This window comes from Candoia aspera, chromosome 2, assembly GCF_035149785.1.
Source record: "Candoia aspera isolate rCanAsp1 chromosome 2, rCanAsp1.hap2, whole genome shotgun sequence".
In the NCBI taxonomy this organism is placed as follows: domain Eukaryota; kingdom Metazoa; phylum Chordata; class Lepidosauria; order Squamata; family Boidae; genus Candoia; species Candoia aspera.
The window spans coordinates 73,862,239-73,877,387 of NC_086154.1; the positions used below are offsets into that span (position 1 = coordinate 73,862,239).

Here is a 15,149-nt window from a genome sequence, read left to right on the forward strand (position 1 = left end):
CACGATACTTGGGTTTAGCCATTAGTTCCTGTACTGAATTATCCCATAACCTTTGTTTGATACAATGAAATGCTGATGACATGCCCCAAAGAATAAATAGTCAGGATCAATGCCAATCTGACTCGCTTCGGCAGCACACAGACTAAAATTTTGGATATAAAGAAGGTTTCTAGGTGGTTTCTGATGCAGATCTTGACTCACTTTGGATCTCCCCACATTTTAATACTTAGGGTAAACATGTTTTATTCGACTCCTAAATTATGTGATAACAAATTGTGTGCTCTTTTTGTTAAATTTATGTTTGTAGGTCATATCAAGGATGCCAGAGTTCTCCCTTTCCTTTTAACTTGGCTGTAGAAACTCTTAAGTCATCAAAAACTTTTAGTATTTTCAAAGGAATACAAGAGGTAGGATATTCAGCGGTATATAGACAATACTCTATATTATAGATAAAGCAGTGATTTCCATTCCTAATTTCATTTTGTCAGTATCTGAGTTTGTTACTGTATAAATGAGAGTAAATCAGACTTCATGCCACTAGTTTAGTAATAATTTTGACATGCTTAAATATTTGGTTTTATGTTGTGCTGTGATTATTTTGCTTATCTTGGTATAAAGGTTCGTAGGAAATTTTCTCGGTGAGGAAAGAAAAATGAAAGATGAGGTAGACAAATTTTAAGAATTTCTTTGAATATTGAGGGGAAGATAAATATGGTTAAGATAATTTAACTCTGAAATTTATTTATGAACAATCTTTCTACTGACATTCCCTTATATAATTTCAAGCAAATTTATATGCCATTAAATAACTTTCTTGGAATAGGCATCTTTGAGATCCTACCATGCATTAATTACTATTACATGTTTGGAAAGATGGATTTCACTTTCAAATTTAGCAATGGTCATTTATTTTGATTTCCGTTTCTGGCTGTTAAAGGAATTTCAGAATTGAGCTCCTCCACTGGCTAAATGTGAAAGCTATAATTTGACCCCACTGAAATTTTGCAAGTATTAGGATTCTTGTTTGTTCGGGGATTAGTTCTAATAACAGCACATAGTAAGATACAGAAAACACTGAGCTACAGATATAATGTTGACCCTTTTATCCATGAGATGATCCATTATGGGATAATTTCAGTTTAAAAACAACTGCTCAATCAATGTTGGGGATAAAATGGACCTCTTATAATATTATTTGATACCGAGCTCTTTTTGTTCAACAAACATTGGCCCTAATGCCATAGCTGCTTTTAAAATTCCACATCTATCAGACATTTTGGAGACTCAGTTAAGATTCCAAAGTCAATCCATTTTTATAAGTAGTTAAAGTTCTGTTTATTTCCTTATGGTCTAAGACCATTGATAAAAAGACACCCAATACTGCAGATAAAATGTAATTATATTAAAGTAATTAAAAAAAGTTATAAGAGAGGCCTGAAACAATTAATAGTATGACGAAGGCATCAAATGACTGCCAGAAGCCATAGCTATTGATAAAAATTGTGCAAATGTCTTGGAGATATCTGGAAATTGGTTGCAAAAGAGGTGAGTGGTCACCTTGTGATCATAAGAACAATTAAGTTTTCTGACAATTGTTACTATGAGATCCATTTGTCATTGAAGGTAGAGTGGGCATTTTAGCATTACACATAATACTGTTTCAACCTCTGTATCAGAACATACAAAAGTATGACTTTTGTAATGGAGGCTGGCACATAATGCATCAATACAGGCCAGTGAGAAGGAGTGGGGCACATAAAATATTGAAAACGTATCTAGAGATAGTCCAGGATGAGGGGAAAATAGCACTATAGCTAGATGGGAAACACTGGTTCTATCACACTGAATGTCTTCCTTCCAAATTCTTTTCTTCAATTCAGCCAAAGTCTGACTGAAGCCAAAAATGGATATTGCAGGAACCAGGAGGCCACAGTAAGCCAAATTATAATTTTTGCCTTAGGGAAGACCAAGGAAGTTCACCAAGGATTTGCTTTGACCAGAATCTAAGGCAACAAAGTCTCAAACAAGTCCCACAGGAGATGCAGCCAAGTTCTAGTCTTATAAAAGGCATTAAGAATCAAGTGAGGGGACTTTCGGTGGGGACATGGCAGACTGAACAGCTGCGCCTGTGGGCTTAGCAGGCAGAACTAACAACGCAGCATTTTTGGGGGGCTCGGGCAAGTTTTTCCTGAAGCCCAGGAGTGTTTTTCCGGGAAAGGAAAATAGTTGGAATCACCACATTTGTCCTCAGACGGCGGCCTGCAGCCGGAAGACCGCAAACAGAATTCATGCTCAACTGGTAAGAGTAGCCGGGAGGCTGGGAGTCACCATTTTCCAAGCTTAAAGGGACATTAAGACCAGCCACCCCATAATCACCAGATTTATATATTTTTTAAAGTATATGTACTTTCTACAGCAAGGAGAAGTGGTTCTCTTGCTGCTTATCATTATTTTTGGGATTTTTTAAAAATTCTTTTTTAAGCTTTGGAATTTGTTTTCCTTCCAAACATGAAGGAGGATTGAGAGTAAATAATTGTCTTCCTCTTATTATTTTGGTATTAAATTTGAAGATATTAGCATTTTCCTACACGTTGAATCGGCTGTTTTGAACTTTCAGTTTTCTGCTTCTACTTACCCTGGGGAACTGTCTGCTTATCACTTTTACTTGTATAAACATATTCTGTAACTCTTTCATATCTTCAACTTTCTCTGGTTAAGCTCCTAGGGGGCACCATAATCTACTGCTTGAGGCATGGACGATCTTAAACAGACTTTCTCTGACTTCCACTGAGATTTCAAACAGATTCTTTCTGATTTTTACCAAGTTTTTATGCAAGGTATTCAGGACATTGTGGAAAATATGAGCTTTAAAATGTGTCACTTGGATGGGGATGTCATGGATGGAACTGAAAAATTTAACAGCGACAGAAATGTCTCCTCGATCTCTGTTGAAATGCTGGAGGAAGACTGGATAGTCGAGTTGAAGAAATTAAAGGAAGAGATGGAGTTGCAAGCCATTTCTGAAATTGATCTTCTGATGGAACACCATGGAAAAGAAGGGGTTATTATGTATGGGAGGTTTCCTGAAGAGAAGTCAGAGTTTTTTTTTGGGGGGGGCAGTTGGGCTGTTTGATTTCTGTAAGAAAAAAGCTCTTTGTGCATTGTGGGGACATGTAAATGCTTTGGTCTATTTTGAAGAGGGTAAGGGTTTAAGAATATCTATTTATTGCTTTTAGGGTGTGGCTGATTTCATTTATCTTTAATGATTTGGATTTAGATTACTAAGGGTAATCTATTTTTTGGTTTTGGGTTTAACAAGATTAAGATTATTAAAATTATTGTAGTATCAAGTACAATGGCAGACAATTTATATGTTTTTTAGTTTGCTCTTTATTATAGTAGACAGGAATGTTTAGAATAGTAGTTTGTTGTTTATTCGTTTAGTCGCTTCCGACTCTTCGTGACTTCATGGACCAGCCCACGCCAGAGCTTCCTGTTGGTCGTCGACACCCCCAGCTTCCCCAGGGACAAGTCCATCACCTCTAGAATATCATCCATCCATCTTGCCCTTGGTCGGCCCCTCTTCCTTTTGCCTCCCACTCTCCCTAGCATCAGCATCTTCTCCAGGGTGTCCTGTCTTCTCATTATGTGGCCAAAGTATTTCAGTTTTGCCTTTAATATCATTCCCTCAAGTGAGCGGTCTGGCTTTATTTCCTGGAGGATGGACTGGTTTGATCTTCTTGCAGTCCAAGGCACTCTCAGAATTTTCCTCCAACACCACAGTTCCAAAGCATCTATCTTCCTTCTCTCAGCCTTCCTTATGGTCCAGCTCTCGCAGCCATATGTTACTCGGGGAACACCACTGCTTTAACTATGTGGACCTTTGTTGTCAGTGTGATGTCTCTGCTCTTAACGATTTTATCGAGATTTGTCATTGCTCTTCTCCCAAGGATTAAACGTCTTCTGATTTCCTGACTGCAGTCAGCATCTGCAGTAATCTTTGCACCTAGAAATACAAAGTCTTTCACTGCTTCTACATTTTCTCCCTCTATTTGCCAGTTAGCAATCAAGCTGGTTGCCGTAATCTTGGTTTTTTTGAGGTTTAGCTGCAAGCCAGCTTTTGCACTTTCTTCTTTCACCTTCATCATAAGGCTCCTCAGTTCCTCTTCGCTTTCAGCCATCAAAGTGGTATCATCTGCATATCTGAGATTGTTAATGTTTCTTCCAGCAATTCTAACTCCAGCCTTGGATTCCTCAAGCCCAGCATGTCGCATGATGTGTTCTGCATACAAGTGGAATAGGTAGGGTGAGAGGATACAGCCCTGCCGTACTCCTTTCCCAATCTTAAACCAGTCCGTTGTTCCGTGGTCTGTTCTTACTGTTGCTACTTGGTCGTTATACAGATTCTTCAGGAGGCATACAAGATGACTTGGTATCCCCATACCGCTAAGAACTTGCCACAATTTGTTATGGTCCACACAGTCAAAGGCTTTAGAATAGTCAATAAAACAGAAATAGATGTTTTTCTGAAACTCCCTGGCTTTTTCCATTATCCAGCGGATATTGGCAATTTGGTCCCGAGTTCCTCTGCCTTTTCTAAAGCCAGCTTGTACATCTGGCAATTCTCGCTCCATGAATTGCTGAAGTCTACCTTGCAGGATCTTGAGCATTACCTTACTGGCATGTGAAATGAGTGCCACTGTTCGATAGTTTGAACATTCTTTAGTGTTTTCCTTTTTTGGTATGGGGATATAAGTTGATTTTTTCCAATCTGATGGCCAATCTTGTGTTTTCCAAATTTGCTGGCATATAGCATGCATTACCTTGACAGCATCATTTTGCAAGATTTTGAACAGTTCAGCTGGGATGCTGTCATCTCCTGCTGCCTTGTTATTAGCAATGCTTCTTAAGGCCCATTCAACCTCACTCTTCAGGATGTCTGGCTCTAGCTCACTAACCACACCGTCAAAGCTATCCCCGATATTGTTACCCTTCCTATACAGGTCTTCTGTATATTCTTGCCACCTTTTCTTGATCTCTTCTTCTTCTGTTAGGTCCTTGCCATCTTTGTTTTTGATCATACCCATTTTGGCCTGGAATTTACCTCCGATGTTTCTAATTTTCTGGAAAAGGTCTCTTGTCCTTCCTATTCTATTGTCTTCTTCCACTTCCAGGCATTGCTTGTTTAAAAATAATTCCTTATCTCTTCTGGCTAACCTCTGGAATTTTGCATTTAATTGGGCATATCTCCCCCTATCACTGTTGCCTTTTGCTTTCCTTCTTTCTTGGGTTACTTCTAGTGTCTCAGCAGACAGCCATTTTGCCTTCTTGGTTTTCTCTTTCTTTGGGATGTATTTTGTTGCCGCCTCCTGAACAACGTTGCGAACTTCTGTCCATAGTTCTTCCGGGACCCTGTCTACTAAGTCCAGTCCCTTAAATCTATTCTTTACCTCCACTGCATATTCCTTAGGAATATTAGTGAGCTCATATCTAGCTGATCTGTGGGTCTTCTCTAATCTCTTGAGTCTGATCCTAAATTGTGCAAGAAGAAGTTCTTGATCTGAACTACAGTCAGCTCCAGGTCTTGTTTTCACCGACTGTATAGATGTCCGCCACCTTTGGCTGCAAAGGATGTAGTCAATCTGATTTCGGTGTTGTCCATCTGGGGAAGTCCATGTATAAAGCCGTCTCTTAGGTTGCTGGAAGAGAGTGTTTGTTATGCACATTGAGTTGTCTTGGCAAAATTCTATCAGCCTATGTCCTGCTTCGTTTTGTTCTCCCAGGCCATGCTTACCTGTAATTCCAGGTGTCATTTGACTGCCCACCTTAGCATTCCAGTCTCCCGTGATGAAAATAACATCTCTTTTAGGCGTGTTGTTCAGTAGGTGCTGCAGATCCTCATAGAACTGCTCTACTTCAGCTTCTTCAGCATCTGTGGTTGGGGCGTATTTTTGGGTCACTGTGATGTTAGATGGCTTGCCCTGAATTCGAATTGAGATCATTCTATCCTTTTTTGGTTTGTATCCAAGCACTGCTTTAGCCAGTTGACTATTAATTATGAAGGCTACTCCATTTCTTCTGTGGTCCTCTTGTCCACAGTAGTAGATCTGGTGGTCATTTGATGTGAAGTGGCCCATTCCAGTCCATTTCAGTTCACTGACACCCAAAATGTCTATCTTTAATCTTGACATCTCACCAATAACCACACCCAATTTGCCCTGGCTCATAGATCTTACATTCAGGTTCCAATGGTGTGTTGATCCTTAGAACATCGGATTCGCCGTTCACCACCAGCACCGTCGGCCGCTAGCCATCCTTTCGGCTTTGAGCTAGCTGCGTCATCACGTCTGGGGCTAGTTGAACTCATCCTGTTCCTCCCCAGTAGCATTTTGACCATCTTCTGACCTGGGGGTCTCATCTTCCGATGGTATACCGACATATCTCTGGTTGTACTGATCCATTGAGTTTTCACGGCAAGAATACTGGGGTGGGTTGCCATTACCTTCCCCAGGGATCGCATTTAGTCTGACCTCTCTGTCATGACCTTCCCATCTTGGGTGGCCCTTCACGGTTTAGCTCATGGCATCATTGAGGTGCTCAAGCTCCAGCACCACAAGGTAACGATCCTTTGCTGAAGAGAATAGTAGTATGAAGGAAATAATTAAATAAATGTTCTCCTTGACAGGGTAGTTGATTTTATATATTATATATAATTTTTTTTCTTTTAATATGAGGGGATGGAGCAACTGTATTTAGTGAGTTTTATAATGTGCCAATGGAATGATTTATAGAAATAATGTGATTTTGGTGTAATATAGAGTAAGGGATTGATTATGGAAAATTGTTGTATATCCTTGCTGTTAAAAGTTGGAAGTCACCTCTTTTTGTAACTCTAAAAAAAACATTTTTTTCTCTTGTGTTTTCAGACTTTAGTTTTTTTCTTTTTCTTTGTAGTTTTTTGTTTTTCTGTAGCTTTTATCATTGTCTGAAATTTAATAAAATTCTTACCAAAAAAAAAAAAGAATCAAGTGAGGGAAGTGTGTGTATTTGAGAATTCTGACTGAATGCTTTTGAATAAAGAGGTGTTCTCATAGATGCACAACTGGGCACCAAAGCATCAAACCCAGAGCTTTAGCTTTAAATGCTTTAATTGCTGCTGGGAGATAGTTGTTACCATAATCACTTGCGTATTTGATAACTGCAAGGGATTCAAGTAGAAGATTGCAAATGGACATCTAAATGCTTAAAGGTTTTAACCTGCTCAATAATTCTCCCGTTGATCTTCCAGCCTGTAGGAGGCTTAAAGCACTTTCTTCAGAATACTAAAACTTTGTTTTAGAATTATTAATTTCAAGATGTTTTCCAGAGCAGTCAGTGACAAAACTTTAAAGCATCTGCACAGACCCACAAGTTACAGATAGAATGGCTGCATCATCAGCATATAGGACAACAGAGGTAGGACAATGGGCAAGCGACAGCGGATGGAATTCTGGCTCAGTGAAAACCTCAACGATGTTATTGATATATAAATCAAATAATAATGGGGCAAGAATACATCCTTATTTAACACCCTTTTGAGTTGGGATAGGTTTAAATTGCCATTGTGATTACTCTTTACTTGCGTGGTAATAGATACAATGCTACTATTAGTTTAAGGAGATGACTGAGCATTGTGGCAGCTACTTTCCTCCAGGATTTAAAGATCTAAAAGCTAACTGGGCAGGTTTATGTGCAGGAGAAATGACTGCATGCCTGGATCTATGTATTCTCAATGGTTCCGTAGGGGGGGGATTATTCAGCAGAATACACTTATTGAGGGTCAAGAAGATCCACAGTTGATTATTGGATAACTTCATGGGATCTATTGTAATTCCTATGGAGGATGGAGGTAGATTCTAGATTAGAGCGCGATCACAATCCTGTAATTTTAACCTTGACATCCCACTGGAAATCTCTAAAAGCTAACTCAATCTACCTGCCAATGCTTGAAAGTAATAGTACCCAAGTAAGAATTAAATGGACTGAGACGAATGCAACAGAAGATAGTAAATGGATGCTAGGTCCCGAAACTTTAGAAATTTGTGCTCACCTCCTAGCTGGTAAATCCCATACATCATATTTAGATTGGTTCGAAAGTTTAATTGCCAATCTTAAAACAGTTCTCACTAAGGGAATGAAGCTTTTCCCTAGAACCAGGGTTATAAAAAATAAAAAATTGATTGGTTTGATTGGGATTGTGTACAGTTAAAGAGGGCATACAATAAGGAGTATAGGAAAAATAAAAATTTCCCTTCTGAGGCGCAAACTCATTTTCTAAGGTCTTTAAAGGTTCAATACAAGGCCCTTTTAAAAGAAAAGGAATGCGTGGCATTGAAGGAATCTTGGCAGAAATTAATCCAACCAGTCAGGATGAAAGATACATCCCTTTTTTGGCATATCACTAGAGGATTGGGAAAATGGATATGAAAGAGAGTCAGATTAATCTGGATAAAATCCCTCATTGGCCTCCAGTTACAGCACAAGAGGTATCCCGGCTGATTGAATCCCTTAAGGTTAACAAGACTCCTGGTGCTGATCGTATCTTGCCTGAAATAATTAAAAGGAACTCTAGTTGGTGGGCACCTCTACTAGCATCTCTCTTCACACATATAGATCAGACTGGTTACATGCCAAAGGACTAGGGAATGGCAATTATTGTACCAATTATAAAAAGGGTATAATGACCCATGTAATTATAGGCCCATTAGTTTATTGAGTGTAGTTTGCAAGTTATATGCTAAGCATTTAAATTATAAATTACAAGATTGGATTTTGTCAGAGGGCATAATTAGAGATGAACAGACTGGATTTAGAGAGGGGAGGTGAACAATTGATCACATCTTGGTGCTTCATCACCTTGTATTAAAATATACATATAAAAAGAAATCTTCCCTCTTTGTGGCCTTTCTTGATTTTAAACAGGCCTTTGATTCAATAGCCAGAAATGTTCTTTGGGAAAAATTAAAAAACACAAATATTGACAAGACGCCTCCTCTATCTTATACAGAAGTTATATTCTAATTCCACCTTAGGAGTAAGGTGTAATCCCCTAGGGACCTTAACTGGCTTAGTAAGTGTGCAGAAAGGAGTATGTCAGGGATGTATTCCTGCCCCCTCACTTCTTAATCTATACATTAACTCCTTGATTGATCTTCTTCATAATCTGGATTCCCATACTCCCAATCTAGCACAACGTAAAGTACCGATACTTCTTTATGCTGATGATGCCGTTATTATCTCACAAACCCCTATTGGATTGAAAAGAGCCACAGCAGCAACACTAAACTACTGCAGACAAAACAATTTGGTTCTTAATTTTGACAAATCAAAAATCCTGGTCTTTGCTAAAAATGCTATTCAATATTCTTGGAGAGTAGAAGGGCATAATTTAGAACAAATTAATGCATTTAAATACCTTGGAGTGATTTTCCACTCAAAAGATACTTGGAATGCTCATTTGAATTATGCGATGCAATCAGCCCTTAGGTCCTCAAATGCTATAAAAGGCTTTTTTTGCACAGGTGGAGGACAAGTAGTCCCTGCAGCCTTAAAACTTTTTGAGGCCAAAACATTGACACAAATTCTCTATGGGGCACAAACAGGAATTTTTTTTTTTTTTGAAGTGTCACAAGAAACTGTACAAACAGAATTCCTACAATCAATTTTAGCTGCACCTAGTAGAAAATCAAATGCCCCGCTGAGACTAGAAACAGGAACACCTCAAATTCAGGTTAGGGCCTGGAAGATGATGTTAACTTTTTGGTTGAAAATTCAGTTCTTTCCAGTTGGCTTGACCCCTCTAGTCCTGATTGATAACTTTTCCTCTCCCTGGAAACAGGTGACAGAGCATAAGTTGGCTTTATATGGGCTTTCCTCATTATTCTTAAAATCTTTAAGTTATGATCAAGCCAAGCAATTGGTTATCAATAGATTAAGAGATATGGAATTCCAGTTAGAAGTTAATAGGATAGCTCTGCACAGTAGAAATCGGATAAGATGGGGTACATGAGAACTAGCAAGTTATCTGAAAGACCTAACCTTTCCCAAGATTAGAATAGCAAGCAGACAAGAGGTAGGTATCTAATGAAATTCCACAGCAAATGAAACAAATAGTTCCCTTGCCCTCAGTTTCCTAGGCTCTTGTACGTTCACATCATCAATAACATTTAATGACATGTGTTGTGGGATCACAGTCATGTCTATGTAGCTCTTTCACAATTAATAAAAAACATAATCAACTGCCAAAATTCAGTTTGTTTTCTATGCGACTAATAATGATCTTCAAAGAAAAAGTTTCTATCTTGGGCAAGCTGTCAGGAAAAAAAACCCAAACAAATGACTCCCCAACACACTATACATTGCATCCCAGTTAAAAGATCTTGAACTGTATACCAATCCTGAAAGAACAATTCAGAAACAAGAGAGAAAAACTACATACAGAAAAAACATTTTAAATCACTTTCCCCATTAAAAGATCCAACTTTTAAAAGGAATAACGTTGCTTTTTCAGTGAAAGGTGATTTTAGCAATTCCATCATCCTCTTTACCATAAGACTACTTGTACATGATGGAACTTACTAGCTTGTTTATTCCACTTATTCAGTCTGTCTCATTTACTTTACCCAACCAGCTGCTAGAAACACTTACCTGACTGTGTGGTACTAAAGGCCTATAAGCAATATTTCCAGATTTCTTCATTACAAATATCCCACTCTGCTCATCACTCATATGAGACAGTGTAGGTTGCTGATGTTGCTGAAGATATGCTAACACAGAAGACTTGTTTTGTCCAGGTACTGTAACTCCTTGCCCACATTCTTTGTAATGTGAAAGAGGTTTTGTATTGCCATAATCCAGCACAGAGTTTGGATTAGATGCTGAGTTCTGATTTATGTTGCTTGGCTGATGGCTTAGTATATTTCCACCATGATAATTACCTCCTGCCCTAGGAGAACTCTTGTTTGGCATATTGGCTATCATGAGTTTTTGATTACTGAAATCTTGCTGGTAAACAGAAGGGCTAGTTGGATTTTCCATAGTGTATGGGACAGCCAATGGACTGTGAGAAGGTCCAGACTGCTGCCAGCTAGAAATCTGATTGGATGGGTGGACCTGCTGTTGGTTCTGCAACAATTGATCTCTCTTTTGCTTAGCAGCTATTTGCTGTAGCTGTTTAGCAGACGACATCTCTTTGGCACCCCCTGTAGTTTGTCCAGATAACAATGAATTAGATAGAGGCCTCTGAACATTTTGGGCCTGGCTTGATGGCTGCATCATTGACTGGTTGGGATTTTCAGACATGGATTGATTCGAAGGCTGAAATATTGTTTGAGAATTACTAACTGCTGGAGAAGCAGCAGTAACAGGGACAGAAGACGTACCAATAAAAGTTGTGCCAGCAGAGGTAGATCTGACTTGTGGAGATCCTATCTGTTCCTGTTCAAAGTCTGCTGAAGAAAATTCAGTCTTTATAATGATATCTTGTGGTAAAGGAGTTTGTGCAGTTGAATTTGAAGGATCAGCATCCTTCTTTTCCTCAAAGTCTTCAGTAAATAGGTCTTTCATATCCTCATCAGGCATTGACCTGTTAAGTTCATTCATTAGCTCCTCCCACTCTTGGTCATTAAGGTTAAGATCAGACATCAAATTGTTTTGTGATATAGAACTTCCTGGTCCCGTAATCATACAAGAAAGATCATCTGGCTCTTGTTTGAGCTCTTTGTTAATAACCATAGCAAATGAGTCATCAGCATCATTGCTTCCATTCAACTGAAGGCTAGAATCTGGCAGATCCTTTTTGCTTATACCATCTAGGCCTATGGAATGTTTTCCATTAAGCTGTAAATTTTCTCCATTGGAAGGTTTGCTGTCAGGCTGGTGTAGAGGTGATACAGGAGGTATTCCATTGGAGGAGCCACTCAACCCACCAAGACTATCATCATGACACAGTTTCTTGGGCACAGGAAACATGTCCCCAAAGCCATTTGGCTGGTCGCCATTTTGAGGTGAAACAGAATTATCAAGTTTCCTTTTTACAGTTTCATGAAGCTGCTGAAAGAAAGAAAAAAGTTAAGTTAGTTTAGTATCTCAGCATAGTGTGAACATCCTAGATTTTTAGGCTAGCAATCTTCACAGAAACTACAATGAAATAACACTTCTTTCAAGCAAATGTTTTATTTTTTAAAAATTAAGTTACATGATTAAAAACTATGCTTATTCTGCAGTAAATTAAATGAAGCATATTTGTACTATGTAAAAATGTCTTTTCAAAATAAAACATTATTATTTTGGCAATATTGAGTAACTCTTTCCATAGACTTCAACTCCATGGCTACTACTAACTTCTCTTATAGCCTAGGTACCCAATGAAAAATCTGAGGGCATCCAGATTATGGCAATGCTGAAACAGCTTTGAACTGATCAGATGTGGAATGGGAGATGACTGAAAACATCAGATAAAAGTGGAAAATAAATATAAATAAATGGTTTAAAAACATGTAAGCAATTATTTTGTACTGGCATAAAGGCCTTATGCTAAATGAGGCAAGATGATTGCACATGTCTCTTCCATAAAACATCCTTGTGATAAACAATTGCACAACTGCACTCACAATTTGCTCCTAGATTTAAAAGATTACTCAGCTTTAAGGACAGAAGAGAGTGTACTATAACCACAGCTCACGTATGACAGAACTAACACTGAGTTCTCTATAGAGAAAGCAAACTGCATGAAATATGAATTCAGCTGTAAATAGACTACTTGGTTGGGGATAACTGCTATGTATCTAAGCTAAGAGGCAAACTTCAACAATCAAATTGATTTTTAAAGATTATGTTTTCATAATTAAAAGATAAAAAACACCTTCCACCAAAACCCCCAACTTCTAAAAGAAAAGGAAACAACAAAACAAACTCTCTTCTGAATTCTTTAAAAACCCTGGTATTTATTTTTGTTTCTTTACATTTACTGTTAGCAACAGAGTTGCTTTCCTAGAAGTAACCACATCTCAACACAAACAGCATCTGTCTCAGAAGTCAAGCCCTAATGTACCTGAGGCTTCAAAACCTCTAAGTAACCCCCACCTTTTTATTAGAATTCTGCCCTCTCCTTTATTTATTATCCTGCCTTAATTATTTTTTATATATAACTCAAGGCAGCGAACATTACCATATCTAATACTCCTTCCCCCTCCTATTTTCCCAACAACAACCCTGTGAGGTGAGTTAGGCTGAGAGGGAGTGACTGGCCCAAGGTCACCCAGCCGGCTTTCATGCCTAAGGTATAAATTTTATAGCTGTTCATTTGAGATGTCCCTAAATCTGGCATGGACAATTACTTAGTTGATTGTACTGGAAACAAAGCACGAAACAAATACAGTGAAAGGCTGTATCAAAACAAATCTCATTTATTGCAAATTAAACAGTCATCATAAAATTATATGTCTCCATTTTCCTTATTTTTGCTCTTTCCTGGGGCATTCTACAAAGTGACTCATTGAATCCACCTGGGAAGAGCCACAAAATCCTTTCAGTTTTGACACTGACATTATAATCTTCATTTAACATTTCTAGACTGAGCTATGGTTCTCTGCAGCGGGACCCTGTAAGCACTACTTGTTCACTGAGCAACTGAACAGAAACTGAACAGAAACAGGACTATTTTGGAAGTGCAGTCTGACAAGGAAGTTAAGGACTCCCTAACACGTTTTCCTTGGGAGTGAACTATGTGCATTTGGCTTATCAGAGAGGCAAACCCTTATATACATATCCATCACACCATTCCCTTCTAGATTAAGCAATACAGAAAGAGTGTGAAGCAGTGAGCAAAACCCATAAAACAAGAAAATCTAAATCTAAATCTAGATTACACCAATGCCACTCACTACAGCTGCCCACACCTTCTATCCCTGCCTCCTCATGTCCATATGACAATTCATGCAGTGACATTTGTTCTTTCAAATTCTAATCTTTTTTTTAATAGTAATTTTATTAAAAATTACAAATACAATACAAACAAAAAAATAAAATAAAATACAAAGAAAAAATAGAAGAGTCAGAAAAGAAAAAAAAGAAAAAAAACAGAAAAACAAGAAAAAAATATGAGAATATAGATATAGATATATATGACTTGCCCCTTCATCACAAGTATAAACAATTTTAGTAACTTACCACCTTCTCATAAAATACAACAAATAATCTCTTCTTCCCATATCCCATCTCTTATCTATAAACAAATTTCAATCCTGATGTCAGCAAAAGCCCATTAAGGGTTACCAGAGATAACAATATATCTATTTTAACCTTGATCAAATAAACCAACTTTATATCCCTTCCTTTTACTTCTAACAATTTTGATCTTTAGGCCCTTCAAATGTCCTAGAACTTGATTTCTTTTTATTTTTTCTTTGTCCCTTCTCATAAAATTCTTCAAAGCTTTAACAAGCCTCTTTTATAAATCCAATAGAGGAAAATTATCCAGGTCACTCTCTTGGTTTGTTATTTGTATATCGCTTTTAATTATTAAGACATCAGTCGGTTTCTTTTGTACATCCAGTGTAACATCTTTTTCCATGTCATTCCTGTAGCCTGTCATTTTTAAATCCACTTTCAAGTCAGTCTCAATCTTGTCAGGTAAAACTTGTTTCTCTTCCATAACATCTTTTAAACACAGTCTGTCTATAGAGGCAGACAGTCTTAAAATTAAATTCTGGGTCCAAGGTTAAAAAAAATCCTTCAACAAGTCCAATGTTAAAATATATTGCTTCATTCTGTATTTGTAAATCGAATTTAAGTGTCTTTCTCCTTTAATTGTAGTCTTTAGTTCCCTCTAGTGTCCAATTATTTTTGTGTTGTTTTTTTTCTTTTTTCTGTTGTTAAAAAGCAATGAAAAATTAATTTAAAAGTCTTATCTTATTTTTTTAAATAATTCAAAACAAAAACATCTTCTCATGGGAAAGATTCTTATAATTAATTCCAAAATCTTATTTCAAATTATTCTGGACCTTTCGTCCGTTTGTAACTTTCTAAAATCAAAGTTTTAATCACCTTTTTGCTGTTTATTCCAAAAAACAATTTTAAGTCCTTAAACTTGTCTTTAAAACTTCTTTTGA

The 15,149-nt window shown here is 37.6% G+C and overlaps 1 protein-coding gene across 2 annotated transcripts in view; it reads right to left on the reverse strand.

Annotated features, from left to right (window-relative positions):
• Positions 1–15,149, reverse strand: part of MAML1 (mastermind like transcriptional coactivator 1) — a 49,030-nt gene that overhangs the window by 13,644 nt on the left and 20,237 nt on the right. The window contains exon 2 of one of the 2 annotated variants that reach the window (XM_063292223.1): positions 10,687–12,087. In XM_063292223.1, the coding sequence (XP_063148293.1) occupies positions 10,687–12,087 (1,401 nt within the window). Of the gene's footprint in view, positions 1–10,686; positions 12,091–15,149 lie in introns of both variants that reach the window. The other variant, XM_063292222.1, reaches the window with a different exon arrangement.